The sequence below is a fragment of the Bos grunniens genome, chromosome 22, assembly GCF_055505025.1.
Source record: "Bos grunniens cultivar Pamir isolate PY7600 chromosome 22, Bosgru_T2T1.0, whole genome shotgun sequence".
Lineage (NCBI taxonomy): Eukaryota > Metazoa > Chordata > Mammalia > Artiodactyla > Bovidae > Bos > Bos grunniens.
Genome location: NC_141186.1, coordinates 29,020,319 through 29,041,206, shown reverse-complemented (window position 1 = coordinate 29,041,206; position 20,888 = coordinate 29,020,319). Strand labels below are relative to the sequence as shown.

The following is a 20,888-nucleotide window of genomic DNA, read 5'->3' as shown; positions in this document are numbered from 1 at the left end:
ACATACGTGTACTCAAAGATCAAGATTTAAACAACTTAGGAAATTTGCTTTGTTGAACTTTGCAGTAAAATAGTTCATTTTTAAATTGTGATTTTGTGTTGATAAGGAAGGTACAGCTGCTGCCAGTGGAGCTGGTGCTGCTGCTTTGCCTTGTGCTCAAGTGTCGGCCGTGTTGCCCCTGCTGCGCTTGCACCCACTGTCACTGCAGATGTCAGCTCAGTGAAAAAGTCAACTCTGCTCTTACGAAAATAGCTCTGACCTCTTGGGGCCACACTTTGAGAGCTGCTGGCTTAGTCTGTAGGGTTGCTGAACCGGGTGGAAGAGTGATTGCAGACTAGCAGTCTTAGCTTGCTTAAGTAGTCTCCTGTGTATGAGATCTATCTGCTGCCATTAATGGTTACAGGTTTGGAGGAATGGTTGGCGTTCCTGACCTTTGTATCTCTTAGAATTTAGGTTATTCAGACGGATTTCATCATTAAATTTCCTTATGTTAGTGGTAAAATGTGAGGGGACAGGAATAAAAAGATGTTGATATTTTCATGAACAGATGTGAAAGTTATATACAGATATTAATCAACTTTTTACTTTGCAAGATATGTCTTGTATAGAACGTGCGGTATATGTCTTTTAAATGATAAAAATACTAAAAATTTTAGTTGAAAGCAAAAGAACTAGGAGAAATTGAAGTTTATTTTACTATTTTAACAGATAACAAGACAAGAAAATTTACTAGTCTATATAAGCATTACAGGGGGCTTTCCAGGTAACTCAGTGGTAAAGAATCCACCTGCCAGTGCGGGAAATGTGGGTTCAGTCCCTGAGTCGGAAAGATCCCCTGGAGGAAGAAATGGCAACCCACACCAGTATTCTTGTCTGGATAATCCCATGTACAGAAGGTCTTGACAGGCTACAGTCCATGGGGTCACAGAGTTGGACAGAACTGAGCAACTAAGCACACACACATAAGCATTATTTATACCTTGGATGTTAAGAGCTTAGGGTATGGGAGTCCACTTAAAGTTGTAAATGTAAGGTTGGGCCAGTTTCTAATAACTTATTTTAAGTGGGGACAGTAACACGTCCCTTTGTTGTAAGAGATGGAGGCAGAGTAATGTGTTTAAAATGTGGAAAGTGGGACTTAGACAATAAGCTTTCAACTAGAAATACCAGTAGTTAATTTTCAAGATTGTAATCTGATTTAGGTTTTGTTTGGATCAGGAGTTTGGGAGAATTGGATGGAAGCATGTAGGAGGTTGTGAGTTAGATGATCAGGTGTGGTGCAGGCTGCTGAACAAAGTCATTCTCACAACTACTTTTCCTGATCTTAATTTTGTTAGTATTAGTGTTGTGATATATTCTGTATTTGTACTTTTTGTTCAAGAATTGTGACTCTACATGGTGTTATATATATTTTTTTAATTTTTTACTTATAGGATTCAGTGGTCCCAATTTAAAGGCTATTTTATTTTCAAACTGGAGAAGGTGATGGATGATTTCAGAACTTCAGCTCCTGAACCAAGAGGTCCTCCCAACCCTAATGTTGAATATATTCCCTTTGATGAAATGAAGGAAAGAATACTGAAAATTGTCACTGGATTTAATGGGTATGCATTTAATTCTACGTTAAAGGTTTAATTTTTAGCAGATCATTAAAGATTTTTCCTCAAAGTTTTGAAGTGTCTAGTTGTTTGATCATTCATTCGAATAAGCTCTATGTCTCGTGATATATATAGATAGATAGATAGATGTTATTGAGTTCCATTTTACAAGTAGTTGAAATTCTCACAGCTTTTTTTTTTTTTTTACACTTGAACCACCTTTATATGGTTCACTGGCATTTAGACTTCAAATGTGTGTGACAGTGGAAACATCAAATATTTAAAATTTTTTTCTATTTTATATTTGATATTATAAATCTTTATACTTTGGAACCTGTTATTGAGGTAAGTAACATTTCTTTTAAAATGAAAAGCAATTTATGAAAGGATTCTACTTAGATTCTACTTTTTAATTAAAAATATTTTGGTAAGAGTCCCTGTTTTCCCTCCAGTAAGGAACCGTTTTAGCCTTTTATAAAACATAGCACTGAAAAGTTAACTCTCCACTAAAAATGAAGCTGACTTTTAAATTATGTGTCATATTCTGTTATTTTAAATACTTTCTTTTCAGGACTTTGTATTTTTAGGGCTCCCTTTATTGAAGGCAAGAAGTATTTTTGAAGTTGAATTGTTCAGTGTTTAAATTGGCATAAATTGGAGTGTGGAATGACAACACCTAATTTAGTGAATTGTGGATATGTTAACCATGAATTTATATTTAGGGACAGTTTTTGATGAGATTTCATTTGTATTTTTAGGTAGCATGAATGGTCTCAATTTTTTCTTCAGATATTTAATCACATGGGATTTGCAACAAGATAGTTTAATTCACTTAACCCTTTATTTTATGTCATGTTTCCCTGCTTAGCAGTTTGATTTAAGGTATCAAATTCTTAAACTTTGGTTTTGGGTATGTTGCCGAAATACTCATGGGAGAAATTAAAGCTGCTCTTAGGGGTTTGGGATTGGAGGGCGACTTGTTTTCCGTGTACCCTGTTGTATTAGTGAAAATTATTTAACTGTATGCATACATCTACTGATTTTTTTAAAGCATATACCATGATGAAGCCACATGCTGTGTATTGGAAGTATGTTACATAAGGCTTACTATTGAATATGGTTAAGAATACTTCTTGGGGATGTTTATAAATAGTGCAGAGGTTGATAGTACTTAGACATTATGGTAATTCATCTTTTATTTCAGTAAGTTACGGCTCATTTAAAATTAAGAGTTATGGTCAAACAGGTCAAATTATACACCACTGCTTTGTGAATGTGAAGCTACTTGTGATTCTAAATTAGTAATACCATTTTCAGTTCTTAAACATTAAATTGGATGAAACACAGCTATATAGGTATTAAATATTTCTCATTTCTTTATTTGTTAAAAAGGTGCCTTTCCTTCTCCAAGATATTTTATACACACACACACACACACATAATTTGTTAAATAGGTAATTGACCTACCTCTGAAAAGGACTTGAACAGTCCTTAAATGCCTAAGCATACGTAAATATAATTTCTTTTAAAATATTTTTTATCTTAAACTATAATTTATATTTTTACTTTGGTATTTCAAAATGGCAGTTTGCGAATTATTTTTCTTAAGCAGAACTCAAGTCTTAATGATACATTAGTATTTTTGTATTTTTCATTTTTGATTTATCCATTTTTATCTATATCATAATATTTGATATGTGGTACATTGAAACATCTTTGTAATATTTTTCAGTTTTATTTTTGTGTTTGAATATACGTCGATTAGTTGTTGCTATAAAAATTTTTTCCCTCAGAGTGGTGAGTAAAAGTAGCATCTTTTTCACCGAGTTGAAGGGTTTGTCTTTGCCAGTATTCCTCTTCTGCTCTTCGTAATAGATCATCTTTTAAATTAAAAAAATTACAGTAGTGTGTTCATAATTTTTAAAATATCCTCATATGTCCTAGGAGTATATGAAGAAAAGAAAGGAGGATCATGTTGTATGCTAGTTGTATTTTACTTTTAGAAGAGCTTTGAAATTTTTATATCAGTACAGTTACGTCTGTGTGTTCTGTTTGTCTTTATTTGAAATGGCTGCATTATTTTCTGTTATATTAACAGATTATGTAGTTCATTTTTTCTGCTCCCTTGGTGGGCATTAATTTTTTTAGCTGTTACAAGTGCTTGTAGTGCGCCCCCTTGTACATACACTTTTGTGTATGATGAATGGTGTATGTTGAATTTGTGTACAGATTTATTGTTCCTTTTTTTATTTTGTAGAAACCGTTACTAGGTTATCATGTATGCACACTTAAAATTTTTATTATTATTGCCAGATTGACCTCACAGAGTATTTTCATTTATGCTTCTGTGTTATATGTAAATGCTGTTCTTTTTTGTTTTTGTTTTTGTTTTTTTTCCCTAGTATTTTTGTGGGTCTGTCTGTGGATTTGTGTCTCTTTGATTGCAAGTGAAAGGGAGCATGCGTGTCCTTAATGACTCTTTAATGAATTGGTTTCTTTCATATCTTTTTTGGTTTTTCTTATCTTTCAGTGATTTTATTATTGGTAACTTCATTTTGCTGTTTTTGTTTTTAATTAGTGAAAGCTCTATAATAAATGCTTCAAATTATTTTGGCATGAAAAGATTATTTTCTAAAACTAGTATTGTCAGTATATAAATTTTTCCTCTTTTAAGTGGAAATTATCCGTTTACTTGTTGGCCGGATTTTCTGAACTATAAGATTCTGGACACCAAGGGTGAATGCAAATTAATTACTTAAGTCTTCCTCTGCTTTTGACAATGTGTTAGACCTAAGACCTCTCGAAAATTAGCAGTAAGCTTCCCTTGCTGTGGGTAGTTGACTAAAAGGGCATGGCTGTGTATTTATGAGGGCATCTAGCCACTGTGGCAACCCACTCCAGTAATCTTACCTGGAAAATCCCATGGACGGAGGAACCTGGTAGGCTGCAGCCCATGAGGTCGCTAAGAGTTGGACACAACTGAGCGACTTCACTTTCACTGTTCACTTTCCTGCATTGGAGAAGGAAATGGCACCCCACTCCAGTGTTCTTGCCTGGAGAATCCCAGGGATGGGGGAGCCTGCTGGGCTGCCGTCTTTGGGGTCGCACAGAGTCAGACACGACTGAAGTGACTACGCAGCAGCAGGCAAAGTGCACAACCATTTGATACCTAAAAATCTTGGTTATATCACTGCTAACATGTCAGTTGTAACTGAGGAGTGCTTATCTTTTGGCATGATGGCCTGACTATAAAATTTCTTCTCTGGAGTTATTTTTTTAAGTTATTTTAATGTGCATAATCAGAGTTCGCTTAGTCCTGAAAACTTTCAAAGGATTTTTTTTTTTTCTTTTTTAAAATATATGTTTTTAGTTGGAGGATGATTACTTTACCATGATTTGCTGGTTTCTGCTGTACATGAGTATGAATCAGCCACAGGTATACGTGTGTCCCCTCCCTCTTGCACCCAAATGACTTGTTTGTATGCTTACGTGCACCAGTGCAGATACCTTGTAAGTTTCTGCACCTGAGGGTTTTTGCCTCTTCATATTTTTTTAAAGGTTTATATACAAGATTTTCAGTACTTTAAAATCTGGATTGTAGATATAAAACATTTACTCCTTTTTTGATTTTATATTGTTTGCTTTATAGTTAGCTTAAGATTATTCAAGGATGAGAGAATGGGTTCTAGCCTTTTGTTACTTGGTTCTTTCACTCCTTTTACCTATTTCTGCTTGCTGGTGTACCTGTTCCTCTTGGGGAAAATAGACTTATTGCATTTTATGTTCATTATTTGTGTCAGTATTTGTTGAGCATGTTGAATCTATTAGAAGAGACTTATTATTTTTTCTTTATTACCTTTTCTAGCATAACTTGTTGAGACTCAAGGTTGCTTAGTAGCCTTCCCTCCTTACTCCCCTTAACTGCCTTGCTTTGTGTGTTGGTAATAGGTTTTGATGTGATGCTGTCTTTAATAAAATTTTATAATTGAAAGAGAGGAAATAACAGAAACCTAATTAATTTTTCTTAACATTTTTATTTGAAGTAAGTAAAGTAATTCAGGCACTGTAGAAGGTGATTAACTGGTTAAAAGTGTTGTCAGTTGCTGCAGATTCCTTTTAGGGTAGGGAATGACGTAGATACTAGTTCACGGTTATGTACCATTATTGAAAGGGCCAAATTTTTCTTTTTCTTAACTTACAGTGCTCTTTTCAATAAATCCCAATTTCTAACCTTTGTCTTGAGGTATAAAATATATGCACATGAATATTTATGACATGTATATATTTATATAGATGTTAAAGCCTGATCCAGAAAGAACATATTGATTTAAGTAAGATTGTATCACAAGATTCCACTGGTGATTTCTTACTTCTTTAGAACTTTAGAGTAAACAAAACTCAATACATTTAATCTTTGATGTCTAAGAGATACTTAAGTTAATTTCCACTTAAATAGTAATTCTGTTAATTAAGACAGTATAAATGTGGACCTTAATAGAAAATAAAGATGTAGTAAAAAGTATACCTTTATGCATAAAAGTTATTGGCTGTTTTAGCATTTTTTAAATCAGGTGTCTGATTTTATGGTTAGCTCTTTTAGCCTTTTACTTTAATGGTCTCTGTGTTTTAATTTCCTTCATCTTTTTTTATGAGGAACATTGCTTTATAACGTATGTGAAAGTTGCTCAGTTGTGTCTGACTCTTTGTGAGCCCACGGACCATACAGTCCATGAAATTCTCTAGGCCAGAATACTGGAGTGGGTAGCCTTTCCCTTCTCCAGGGGATCTTCCCAATCCAGGGATCGAACCCAGGTCTCCCACATTGCAGGCAGATTCTTGACCAGCTGAGCCACCAGGGAAGCCCAATATATAACTATATAACACACATATAATTATATAATGTAGAAGTAAGATAAAGATTTTTATTTTGATGGATGCTTTCTTTCCAGCTGAATATCTTGGTGTATATCCAGAATATTGGCACATCTTGATGATCAAACATTTAAACAGATAAATTAAAAAATATTAATTTTAGTCACTTAAAATCTTTCTCGGGTTAAAATACAAGACAGGAAATTCTAACTTTAGAGCTTGGTGTTTACAGTTTGTAATTTATGCTTAGATGTCTTTCTCTGTTCAGCAGCATTCTTGATATCTGAATTCCGATAGCTTTTAGGTGCATAAGATTTGAATTTTTTTTTTTTAGGTCAATAGATGGGGACAGATTGCAGGCAAATTAAGGTATATACGTAATGTACAACCTGTGATCCTGTTTCATCAGATTTAGTTACTTTTTGGAATTAAAAGGAATATTTTTAAAAACATTTTTTGTTTGGTTTCACCATAAGTTGGTCTCTGGAGGGTTTGTGCCTTCTCAAAATCTACAGTAAATAGCAGATGAAATTGGGATAATGATAGGAACTAAGATTTATTCATAAAGTATTTCAGGCCCTGAGTGATTTATGGGCTTCCCTGGTAGCTCAACTGGTAGACTGCCTGCAATGCAGGATACCCTAGTTTGATTCCTGGGTCAGAAAGATCTGCTGGAGAAGGGATAGGCTCCCCACTCCAGTATTCTTAGGCTTCCCTGATGGCTCAGCTGGTAAAGAATTGTCCTGCAACGTGGGAGACCTGGGTTAGACCCCTGGGTTGGGAAGATCCCCTGGAGACGGGACTGGCTACCCACTCCAGTATTCTGGCCTGGAGAATTCCATGGACTGTATATATAGTCCGTGGGATCGCAAAGAGTTGGACACAGCTGAGCAACTTTCACTTTCAAGTGGTTTATATGCATTATGTATCAGCGCTCATAATAATTACTTAAGAAATGTGTTTTCAGAATCCCTGTTCTCCAGAAGACTTTAAAGAGGTAAATTCAACCTGGGCACAGTGTCCCAGAGGGTTAGCCAGTATTTTTTTTTTTTAAAGCCATACTACCCTATATGTAACTAGTGTTTTGTTAGATGTTGTAGACATATTTTTGGGGGGTTTGCTTAACAAAATGCGTGCTAATCATATCCTTAATAAGTTATTTTCCAGTTCCTTATGTAATCTTAATTTTCATCTTACGATGTAGACAAGTAATATATAGGTAATGCAAAGTAAACGGAATGCATTTTAAATAACTCAAAATATTTTTCTACTTAATTGTTTCACAGTGCACCTTTACTAATAAATATCTTTCCCCATTCTCCCAATTTCAGGATTCTGGTTCATATTTTTCATTGAGAGTTAGTCGTATTCATTTTTGCTCTTTTTTTTCTTCTTAGCACATGTCTTAATTTAGCTAGTGATAATTTTTTATTAGAAGAATTGTTAATGTTTTCAGGAAACTGTCTTGTGTGCTGTGTAAACTGTTGTGTAGTGGAAGAGAAAGAGAAAGCAGACCTGTCATAGAGTTGTACCAAGCATTCATTTTGGATTTACCTGGTTTATTTTTATACCTTCTTTTAAAGACCCACCTCAAATTAAGTGTTCCCATTTTTATGTTCGATTCCCTGGCATACAATTTATTCTTTCTCTGTAGCACTGTGTACACAATTTTATTAGCGTTTGTTGTCATAATTGTTTACCTTAAGTGTCTTTCAAGTCTGCTATTGAGTAAACTATAGTCAGCTCTCATGTTTACATAAAAGATTAAAAAGTACTTAATCTTAAATGCAGTTGTCAAAATTATAATAATTGTTTCCCGTGGGTACTTTGATTTACAGGAAGTGTTTGTATTTTAAAACTGTTCACTTGAGTGAGAGTTGTATAACATCTTAGTGCCATCTATTGGACACTTGGTAAAATGACTTAAAAAGCTTCTGAAAATGTTTTAATTGTAAACTTACTTTGTCATAGGCTGACATGTTATGCAAACATAATACATTTTTCTTTCTAAAGCAGTATTGACATTTACCCACAAATACAGTGTTAATAATTGACTACCATTTTATCTACTTTTCTAGAGAAAATTAGCCAAAACATTTTAGTCTAAAACCATGATTAAGCAAGAAGTTGGAAGATTCTCATCTTTTATGGTTAATTTTAATTTAAGAGAAACACGGCTGTCAGTGTGTAAAGGAAATTTAGTTGAAGGAATAGATATAAATAGACAATATCTGTTTAAGTATTTGGTAAATAGTATTTGAGTGTAAGTATTTGGTAAATAGTATTTGCGTGTCCTTAATACTGGATCCTACCTTGCTTATTTTGTAAAATGTATAAAAACTTTTAATTACAGTATCACTCTGAGAGCTTCATTGAGGGAATAGGGTTGGGGGGGCAGTATGTGGGTGTTTAGGATTTGGAAAGCAGTGAGCTCAGCGAGGGGCAACATATTGGTATGCCACTAATATTCTGAAGTCCATGATGGTAATATATATATATATATATAAATTATATATTGAATGTCATGTATGTGAAGAGATCCTGCCCTTAAGAAGCTTTCAAATATGAAAAAAAGACACACTTTGGAAAAACAAGATACTTTATTTTGACAGTGTATTTTACTCTGATTTTGAAATGTAAAAAGTAATAAGACTCAGAAACTCAAAGAACTTGGCTAAAAGAGTAGTACTGATGCTAAGAATATAAGAACTAAATATTGTTGGTCCAGCTAGAAAATGTACATTTATAATTTTATGTGTGTGTGATATAGTGGAAGACAGAACATGGAATTTGAAGTTTGAGAACCTGAGTTTGAGTTCTGCACTCACTAAATTGCCTTCCATTGTGGGAGAGAAAGAATTTTGTGTTGAACTGCCTGTAAACAATAAACAACTTGGTAAATAATAACTATTTGAGGCTTTATAATTGTCTTTATAAGGAGAATAAGTAGATTTCATGTGACAAATACTGAAGTCTTGAAGTTTACATACACGTTTTAGCTGCATTTATCATTATTTCGTGAGATTTTGCTATTCATATTGTAATTCTGAGGAATGCTAATAGTGTGTGAGATAAACACTCACTGATTTATAAAATCATTTCAGGTTCAATTTATGTCTCAGGTTTGTATTTTCTATGATCAAGTGAAAATTTGATTGTGGTTGTTAAGTATTTGGTAAACTTGTCAGTAAGGTACTTACCAAATATATGTAGTGTGTGTGTTTGTATGTATTTTAAGTTTGGTGAAACATGTAGGTTGTATATAAAATTGTATTATGGAGCAGAACTGTATAATACTTTTTCATTGGAATCACTTTTTGTATTCTGATAACATTTGTAGTTTATTTGAACACTGTAAAAAAAAACTTGGTGTGCAAAAGAATGCTTGAGAAAGTTTATGTATTAAGTAGACTCTCACTTGTTTGTGTTGCCTGTCTTATAAACTTAAAATTGAATTATCATAAATAAGAATGTTAAAATTTTTTCTCAGTTTTGAAGCTTTCTGTTCATTTTGGATGTTCTTTTTAAGGGATGGAGGGGGAAATTGTTTTTTTTTTTTTAAAGAGAACAGGTGTGCTTCTTGTTTTGCCTAATTTTAGGTGATTCATCCATTCATTTGTAGCATTTTCTTTTGTAGCTTAACATGGGTGACTAGATAAAGCTTGAAATGGCGAGAGTAATGGTTCTAATTTTCTTGAAAATTAATAACCTTAAACTATAAAATTATATTCTTTTGCAGTATACCTTTTACTATTCAGCGACTATGTGAATTACTAACAGATCCAAGGAGAAACTATACGGGAACAGACAAATTTCTCAGAGGAGTAGAAAAGGTATGTATTGTATAATGGGGTTATATTAAACTGTAGCATAATAGATTTTCTTTGAATAGACTCTACTTCAGGCATCTTGTCTTGAAATAGGTTTTTCAGCCTACCTGAAGTTTTTCCCAAATTGTGTTCTAAGTTTCAGAGAAAGATTTAATAAGAGGAAGGCAGAAGAATGCTTGGGAAAAGCAGTTTATTATTGTCTCTTGGAAATTCTTAATTTATCTTAACATATTAACAGTTCTGAGAAGTTCTGTAATTGATATCTTAAAAATAGAGGGTTTTGCAAACTTACCTATAGAATTCTTTAGTTTTAGAATTCAGAGGTACACAACTTGGAAAATCACTAATACAAGGTATTGAGAAGAATTATGTCACATTTAAGAATAGGAGAAGAATTGGGTTTTTTGTGGGTGAGGAGATGTTAGAGGGCAGAGCATTCTGAACAAAGGAAATAATCTGAGAGGCAACTACATCAAAGTGTTTCAGGGAATGAAAAGCAAGTCATTGGCTTGTGTGGAGCAAAGAATGAAGGAAGGAACTGCATGTGAACTGAGATGTGGACCATTGGTTTTGCTAATTCCTATAGCGATTGCTCCTAAAATATAGTCTAGTATACATTTTAAGGTTCTTTTCAAATCTGTTCATTTTACCCTTGGAGCAGGAATCCAAAATCATTACCTAGTGATTTAAAATAGATCTTAGGGTCTAACTGGATTAATGTGTTTGTTGAACTCTGAGGGCAGGAAGCTGAGATGGTTCTTCAGTACTTAACAGTTCAAAGACTTCAGTACTTAAACTTTGGCACTCTTTGGATGAAGAGGCGGTGTCACAGGAGTCATAGTTGTGTGACTGTGGGCCAGTTACGTATCCAAGTCTTGGTTTCCTCATCTGTAAAATGTGGACCATAACAGTTCTGTGAGGAGGATTAAATATAAAGCACTTACTTTGGCTCAGCAAGCTTTCAATGAATATTAAACCATTGATAAAGTTATGATTATCAGGAGGGTTATAAAAAGGTTTGCGTCTCTTTCCCTGCGTTGTATCATGCTACACATCAAGATTTTGAGTGGGTGCTGCTTTACCGGGAATTTATTATTACAAGGCCAGAATACTTCAGCCTCTAAATAGCTTGGTAAGAGGACATGGTTCTGTTCTATTACATACAGTACATAAAACACATGATGGCAGGGTTCCAAAGCAACTGAGGAAAAATGAGACTGACAAAACAAATAGCTTAGTAAGTTATTAGATTTTAGTCTGTTGCTACTGTTTTAGTTTTTGCTTTTTTATTGAAGGTTTTTGTTTTTAGCCATTTCTTTTATTAGTAAAAATATAATACATGGAAACTTGATACCAGGGTGATTTCGGGAAATTAAAAAGAGGTAAACTTTATGTTGTACATTTCCTCATATTAATCAGTAAATGTTGTTATTGCAGAATGTGATGGTTGTTAGCTGTGTTTATCCCTCCTCAGAGTAAGTATAGCTACTTTTCTTTTTTCCTAGTATATTATATTCTGTTCTTTCATTTTTAATATATGCCTTAAAAATATATTACAATTATTTTATATGTAATTAAGCATGGTAACATTTGTAAATACTTAACAAAACTACCAACCAGTTCCCAGAGTAGAATATTACCAATAAACATTACCTATATATTTTTCCATTGAAAAGATTTGTATTAAATAGATTCATGATTTACTGCAATCTTACATTGTTGGATTTATGTACTATCTTGATGACATTGCTCTTCATGATGGACTGTTATTTCTGATTGTCATGAGTTAAATAGTAAATTTAGGTAGCTGTGTAGGGCACATTCCTTGGTACCACTGGTAATTTTACTAGGAGTGGATGTCCTGGGATTATGAAAAGTTTAGCACAGTGTCCATGGCTTCCTCTGAATATCAGTAATGTCTCCCCTACTTCCACCAAAAAAATCTATTTATTCACTGCTAAATGTGTTCCCTAAGGATATGAGTGAAGGAAGAGGGATTGTAGGAAAATATTGCCCTCTGTTGAGAAGTATTTGTTTAATGGTTAAAATACCTGATTTCATAGAATGATTATGGTGAATTTGTTTCAGAACTCTTGAAGAATATATTTGTATATTGTTAAATGAGATACTAGGATAATTTCATGGTTATTTCTCTAAGAAGTCTTTTGTTTGATTCTGTGACATTGAAGTCTTACAAAAGATCTTTTAGACCCTTGACTTTTATCAAAGTTAACTGAACTATCCATTAAAAAAAATTTTTCCCTCTCATAGGAAGAACAATTCCAATAGTTTAAATCGAATGAATGGTGTTATGTTTCCTGGAAATTCACCAAGTTACACTGAGAGGTGAGATTATTGATTTTTTATTATTCAAAGAGCTGCAGTTTCTTAATTTTGAATAGGAAACTCAATGTACTTTTTAAAAATTGGGAATTTTATGGGAGGTATAGGATGATATACCAAAAAGAATTAATTTGGTGACCCTTGGTTCTGAAAGTATTTCTGTGATGTGTGCATATAAACGTTGGGAGGGATGACTTTTTTACAAAAATTGGGAAAATGATGTTCATTTCTCTTACCATAGGTCTAATATAAATGGGCCTGGAACACCCAGGCCACTTAATCGACCAAAAATTCCTTTGTCAGTTCCCATGACAACAAACGGCTTGCCTGAGAGCACAGACAGCAAAGAGTCAAAGCAAAATGAGGACAAAAATCACAGGTTTGTATGTGATTTATTTTTGAAAACAAATGTTTTCCCAAAAAAGTGACGTTTATGGATGATTTTTTTATTAAAAAAATAAATTTTATTTATTATTTACTGTTTTGAGAAGGAGAAAATATTTTAATGCACTTAAAAAGGGCATTAGCATATGCTGATGATGGGCAGAGAAAAGACTTAATTGCTTGTTTGGGAAGATTCTGTTTATAATAGGGTGTTAAGAAAATGATCATGATATATTTTTTTCTTTTAGAAAATTACTTGGAGAAGATACTTGTAAATGAGTTCAAATTCTGTGAATCATTTCTCTTCGTAGATCATAAAAGGAAGTCTTTTTATTGATATCCCATCTCAAGTTTTCTTATCACATTAAGGGAAAGGAGTGAGAGGAATTAAGAGTATGTCTCGGTGGGGAACTTGTAGTTTTATTGTAAGAGGACATTTAACTCACTGAAGAATTGAACACAAAGGTCATGTAATTCATTGAGTAGTCCTAGTGGGAAATGTTTAACAGTTTAGGTGTCCTTGGAATTATTCTCTTGTTTTTCTTTGCCCAGATGTTACAATTTAACTTGCACAGTGAAAGTTACATATTATTAGATCTTAAAAATAGAATGTAAAGGATGAAGAAACAGTTTTATTAATGACACTTTTAAAAATATTTACAGTGACTCTTCAACATCTGAATCAGAAGTTTCCTCGGTGAGCCCTATAAAAAATAAACATCCAGACGAAGATACTGTGGAGGCAGAAGGGCATGAGGTAAAAAGACTCAGGTTCGACAAAGAAAGTGAAGTCAGAGAGATGGCCAGTCAAACATCTTCCAGTGAAATTTCTTCAGTTATGGTAGAAGAAACAGAATCTCCATCTTCATCTCAGAATAAAGACAAAGAAAGTAGTTGTACCAGGCAGCACTGTACAGAAGAGGAGGAAGAAGAGGATGAGGAGGAAGAAGAAGGTATTTAGAGACCATCTGTAAAAGGGTGGAGTAAGGAGATCCTCAAATTCTTGTACTTCATTTTTGCCTGAAAGAATTTAACATAATGGAACTCCTTATAATGCTGATGTTGGGTTTTTTCTCCCACCTGTATGTAGTTGCTGCTGAGTTTCAGGGGATATGATTTGAACTGTAGAATATCAGAATTCATGAAACTTAACTGTGGAGGTATTTTGAAAATCAAATTTAACTACAACAACATTTGCTTATTTTTAGAGTCTTTTATGACATCAAGAGAAATGATCGCAGAAAGAAAAAATCAAGAAAAAGAATCTGATGATGCCTTAACTGTGAATGAAGAGACTTCTGAGGAAAATAATCAAATGGAAGAATCTGATCTGACTCAAGTTGAGAGAGGTTTACATTCTGAAGGTAGTGAAAATACAGGCCCTGTAAGTAGTGGTTCTGATTGCCATGAAACCGAAGAATTAGTAGGATCCAATTCCAGTAAAACTGGAGAGATTCTCTCAGAATCATCCATGGAAAATGACGAAGCCACAGAAGTCACAGATGAACCAATGGAACAAGACTAACTATTTAGAAATATTTAGATGCAGTATTTTACATACAGTTCTGGTTTTACACTGTATAAAACGTTTATGTAACAAAGTGGACCTTTAGTTTTTCAAGAGAAGCAGGTTGTAAAATAAAATACTTTATGGGGTAAATCCTAAAAGAGTTATTCATGTGAGAACTGTGAATATCAGCTCCTCTGGGTCCTGCTTACCGCTGACTTTCTTTTGGTCTGGTCAAATCAGTGGTTTGTGTATAGATTTTTTTTTTTTTTTTTTTTTAGGGTTAAAAATTTTAAACTGGAAAATAATTATAATTTTGAAAACTTTTTTGGAGATTATCACACTTAGTTTATTACATATGCAAGAAAGCTTTTGTCTTGTCTCTTTCTGACAGCTCTAGTAGTTTTCATATTTTGGTCATAGTTTGAGCATTTTAACATGTGAACTCTATAGGGTTTCATGCTGGTTTCCAGATTTTATTGTTTGACTATGTACAATGGAACTTTAAGTCATATATACATATATATATTATTCTAAGGGGGAAATGTTATATTTTTCTGTTTCTATAAGAGATGAATACAGTGGATACTTTTTCTATTGGTAATGATTGAGTTCACCTCTTTCAGAAGACATTTTCTTTCTCTTCTGAGTAATTCAGATAAAATCTGGCCCCTGTGAAACCCTGGAAATCTTACGTCTGTTGAAATACCAGGTTAAACACATTCCAAGAGATCTGTTCAAACTAAATTCTTTTGTATACTTCTGAGGTGCCTGAGAAAAATACTTCATTATTTATGAGAAAATGTGCTTTATCTTGGAAATTGTGTTCAAACATTTAGCTTACTATTTTGTAGAATGAATGCTTATAAAGCTGACATGAGACCATCTCAGAAGAACCAGGCTGGTTCCTTTACTTTTTGCTTGCTTTTCTGAACCTTGTGAATATTACACATTTCTTTCTAAATTATTCTAGAGTATACAAATGTCAATGGTATGAAACACCACTGTACTGGAAAAATTAATATATTACTTTAGTAATGTACCGGAGCTAAATGACTGAAGCTTTAGGGGTGCATAGAAGCCACCGTAATTTGTATGACATTTTGAAGTGAATTAAATATTTTTGAACATGCTTCTTCGACAGCCAGTGTTATATTTTTCAGATCAACACAAAGCACAATGGTTACTCTAAACTCAATATTTTCAAATTCACATATTTAAAAGTCATGCGCAAGCTGCAACTTCCCTGTCTAAATTACTGGCTGCCAAATTTATACCTGTTTCTTCAGCTGTACCTTTTGATATTTAGAATTTTTAAATTTCTGTAAAGTAGATTTTGTAGAATGTAATGTGTTCACTGCCTTTGTGAAGCGGTATATAATTGTATAATTTCTGTGTGTAAACTGAATGCTTGGGCTTTCAATACAGTATTCATATAAAGCAATAAATATTAATGTTATGAAATACTCGAGTACATTTTTATCAAAATATACAAGAATCCCTTTTTTAATTTCAGATACCTGAAGTACACAGATGAACTGATAAAACCGATGCAAACATTTTCTCACACTGTATCATACGCTCTGGGGTGACTTGGGCAGCCACCACAAGTTTTGCATTTTGACTACTTCAATTGCTATGACTAAAACTACCAAAATGAGCTGGCTCCGTTTATGTCTGTCGGGTATTATACTACTGACTGACTTGATTGTCAGGTTCACAGCAGCTAGATGATATATTTGTGAAATATGTCTCATAGTTGGAATAAAAACTGAGTATTGATTTATTTACTGTATCCAAGAGAGAAGAAAAATCACACATTGTAAATTTTTTTAAGAACTTTGCAAAAAATGTTAAAGCAAATTTTAAATGTGACATTCATTTGTAGTGACCTATTCTTTATTTTGTTAAGGGATATTTTGCCAATGAAAATAGATTTTAAACATTTTAAGTTTAGAAATTTTGAAATTTTCTTTAGAATATTTATGAAATCATTGTCAATAAACCTATTCTTTAAGATCCTGTGACCTTTTGATATTTTTTATTTTAATTGTGCCATGGACCACTTGTAAACTGAATTACTTTTGTTGGATATAAGTTGAAGATTTAGCATCATGACTTTGAGGTCTGTGGTTTTATTTGTATACTTGCAGTTGCTATTTTTGCAAGGGCAAATGTATTTCTTTATTAAATAAAGTATAATAATGGTGAATGTACCAAAATGCCATCACTCAACTCTATGAGAGATCTGCATTTTAATCTATAGTGTAATAGTTTTAATATTTATTAGATATTCTTATGTTGATCATAGATCAAACTTGTTGCTGTTTATACAGATAATTGTAGAATGCTCATGGAATATTTTCTTTAGGATAGATGGGATACTTCTGTAGTAAAACTGGGAAACCTTGTTCAGCTGGTTACTGATGTCTGGTGGGAAGTAAACTTCCTCATGTATGCATAGATGCACTTACAGAGACTTTGCTTCATGAAAATGTCAGTTCTGATAGTAACTGATTCAGATGTGTACTTTTAAAAGGCTAATTTTAGGAACATTTTCTTAACACACATCAGCAAAGTCATAAAAGATCTAAATGAAGAAATAAGACCTCTGATTAAAAATATTATTTTCTGTTTGTCTTGAGCAGATTGTTTACCTGTTAGACTCTAGACTCTGAACCCAGCATGTAAAAGAATTTGAAATGCTAATGAGAGTGAGAATATATATGTAATACGTTTTTAGCACTTTTCCTTTTAAAAAAGTAAAAGCACTCTAGAACATTTTTAAAAATAAATCTTTGGTTCTGAAAATATTGGTGAACAGAAATGAGCAGTGGGAAGTGTCCTATTTTAAGTGTTGATTATTAGATAAATTTAATCCACTTAGGGTTTATTGTAACTAGGCCTTTGAAAAGTGTGGGTGGAGGATTAGAATTGCCTATCGGAGCTATAAAAACCCTCTGGCTTGAAAAGGCATCCCAGAAATTCTGGGTAAGAAGGTGTGGCCTGTTAAAACATGGAGGTTCAGAGTATTTTGTTTTGCTGGTGTAGATAGGCATGTACTTATGCATTTTTGCATTTGTAAAATCAGCAATTTTTCAGATAATGTAATATACTAGTTTACTTATAAAGGTACTTGGGGCAGAATCTAAAGCTATGATGTTTGATTCTGAGAAATGTAACTTGTGGTAAGGACAGAAATGCAACTTGTAGAACCAAAGGAAATAAAAATTCTGGATAGTGTTTCAAAATGTCTTCTGAACAGGAGTTTCTTAAATACATTGGTTTTGATCAAATGAAGCTCAGTTCTCTCTTGAGATTTGTGCTAATCATAAGATGATTGAATGCAAAAACACCTTGTAATTTCATATGGACTTATTATAATTAGGTTTATTGGATTATTGGCCTAATAAGAATGCTAGTATGTATTGGTTAGAATATATCTAATATTTCACATTTTAAAAATAATTAGTATACTTTCTTCAGAATTTTCTTTTATTTCAACTTGGAGCCTAGATTACTTTGCCAAATAAATGTATTATTTTCATAATGCAATAAAATATAAATTAGAAGAATTAATCTATGTGTGGAGTTACTTTATTTGCCATAATTGTGTGAAATTAATAAAAATACATTCTCAGTTCTGAAAATACTGATGAACAGAAATGAGCAGTGGGAAATGGCCTATTTTGAATGTTGATTATTAGATTTAATCTGTGGTTTATTAAATACCTTTGAAAAGTGTGAATGGAGCATTAGAATTGCCTATCAGGGCTATAAAACCCTCTGGCTTGAAAAGGGATCCCGGAAATTCTGGGTAAGGAGGAGTGGCCTGTTAAAGCATGGAGCTTCAGAGTATTTTGTTCTGCCGGTGTAGGTGTGTTTTGCCCCACCCCCTGCCCTGTCTTCTCTTACCTTAGGTGGTTTTCAGGTTCCACAAGCATTTCTTGATCCATAGGGAGAAGAGCGTAATGCATGACTTCATTACAGCTCTTGTTGCTTAAGTGGTAACGGTATTTCTGCAGAGATGGTTCATCTGAGCAACTCAAACCTGGTATCTAAAAAAAACCAGATTTAACATGGCAGAAATTTATCTTGGTATAATTTGGTGCTAGTTGGCATGTGCAGATGTACATTTTTATTAGAATAATTTTAGAAGTGTCAGTTTTAGACATCTACTTAGTGTGAAAAGTGAAAGTGAAGTCCCTCAGTCGTGTCTGACTCTTTGCGACCCCATGGACTGTAGCCTACCAGGCTCCTCTGTCCATGGGATTTTCCAGGCAAGAGTACCGGAGTGGGTTGCTATTTCCTTCTCCAGGGGATCTTCCTTACCCAGGGATTGAACCCAGGTCTGCCTTGCAGGCAGACGCTTTACTGTCTGAGCCACAAGTCACCCTAAGGGGAAAAGACAGATTCCATTTTCAGTTCTGAGTTCTCATTTCTTCATACTTGGTACTGCACAGTAGGTGATAGGAAATAATGACATCTGTGGCTCTGAATTCAGAACATAGTACAAATCTGGATGTTTCTGAGTTTAAATATTGAATTGCAGTTTATCCATATTTAATCTCTCACTTCTGCCAACATTATTATTTGGGCTTCCCTGGTAGCTCAGCTGGTAAAGAGACCCCCTACAATGCAGGAGACCACAGTTCAATTCCTGGGTCGAGAAGATCTGCTGGAGAAGGAATAGGCTACTCACTCCAGTATTAAACATAGGTAGTACAGAGTTTTGGGGTTACTGATAGGAAAACTTACTCTTCTGCTGACTAGGAATAAGATGCATGATCTCTGGCCCACCTGCCCATTTAGAACGAAGAGTGCACTACCGTCATATTTTGACAGTGTTAGAGCAGCAGACCTGTAGAAAGTCACCACCACACCACACCCTCGCCTGGTAGGGGACAGGTGTTTATTCAAGTGGCAAGTTGGGTCATTAGCAAAGTCCTGCTTTAATCTGTGATGGGGCTTGACATTTGGTCAAGAACGTGTTGCTTCAAGAAATCTTCACTGTTGAGTAGTTTTGCAAGTCTTAACTGTGCCTGTGTTTGCTGAGACTTTGAGGGCTAAATACATGGTCATTATTTAGCTGTCTTCATTTTGAGTCATTGTTTTTCTCTCCATTGCTTGTGATGCTACAGAACGGGAAGGCAAGCTTAATTGATGGTGACTAAATTCCCATATACATTCAAGGATGTATGCGATCTCCCACTTTGAATCTAGGCACCTGAAATTTTTAGGTGGCAACTTGTATGAATTGCCGTGTATGGGGAGAGCTAAAAGAGTAGACCCGGTCCATTCAGTTGTGTTTGGAGAACAATAGCTGCCAGTGTTTAGCAAAGGGCGGCTTGTCACTTGAAGAGATGCACAGGACAGACAGTGCAGTTGTGGCAGTCTGGGAAGTCCTCTCGGTTTAGGTGGGGTTTGGTTTGGCCTTGAGGGGTGAGCAGCACAACCAAGGAGGCAGCATGGTATAAATGGTCAGAGTATAGAGGTGTGGGCGAAGTCACAGCGTTGTGTCCCCTCCTGAGGTTCCTTGGGTAAATTACAATTTTCTCATTTATACAGTGGGGAAAATAACTCTCTTCCTGGGAGGGTTATTGGGAGCATTCAAGGTAATTATGGTTTTAAAGCTAGACCTAGTTCAGGACCTGAAGTTTCTTTTAAAGAGGAGACTCATGTATGGGGAGACAGGTGGTGTCCCTGGGGAATACAACTTTGCTGGAATCCAAGTTTGAATCCTGGTCAATACCTGGTAATAGTAAGCTTCAACTGAGCACTGACTTTATGGTCTGTGTGTCTGTAGCTGTGTCGTACATTGTCTCAACCTTCCCAACAACCCTATGAGGTGCTTAGTATCCCCATTTTACAGATGAGCTGTTTGAGTTAACGGCAACTGACCCTGGAGCCCTTTGAAGATGGATGGTGAGTCCAAAGCCCAATGATGGTTATCAATTATGCTTAGGCGATGCCTAGTCTTGGGAGACCTGTAGACTTAGGGTGAGGGCAACAGAGAGGATGCCATTCCAGATACCTGAAGATTTGCAGAGACACTCGGATTTGCCCACGAACCCGAACAGACCCAAGGCTTCATTAGTCACAAACCCAAGCTCTTGGTTTCACACTGCATGAACTTCACCATCTAACTTCATGTTTTTTTCTATTATCACCCATGTTTTTCCAGCTAGACATTCTGAGTACATGATCAGTGGTGGTTTTTTAATGCATTTTTAAAGTTAGCACGCACACAGCTGGCAAAAATTCAAATAGAACAGTATATATCAGACAGTTACTGTCCTGCTTCCATTGCTTCCAGATCCCTCCGTTATATTCTCCACCTGAACCGGAAGGGAG

At 34.5% G+C, this 20,888-nt stretch overlaps 1 protein-coding gene across 3 annotated transcripts in view; it reads left to right on the top strand.

Moving 5' to 3' along the window:
- PPP4R2 (protein phosphatase 4 regulatory subunit 2) overlaps nt 1–18,113 on the top strand; it is a 55,424-nt gene extending 37,311 nt beyond the window's left edge. For all 3 annotated transcript variants that reach the window (XM_086366719.1, XM_086366718.1, XM_086366720.1), the window contains 7 exons: nt 1,434–1,604; nt 10,210–10,303; nt 11,738–11,775; nt 12,572–12,646; nt 12,885–13,022; nt 13,691–13,980; nt 14,236–18,113. In XM_086366719.1, coding sequence (XP_086222845.1) covers nt 1,434–1,604; nt 10,210–10,303; nt 11,738–11,775; nt 12,572–12,646; nt 12,885–13,022; nt 13,691–13,980; nt 14,236–14,552 — 1,123 coding nt within the window. In that variant the 3' untranslated portion in view covers nt 14,553–18,113. The remainder of the gene's footprint in view (nt 1–1,433; nt 1,605–10,209; nt 10,304–11,737; nt 11,776–12,571; nt 12,647–12,884; nt 13,023–13,690; nt 13,981–14,235) is intronic.
- Nucleotides 18,114–20,888: the final 2,775 nt, after the last annotated feature.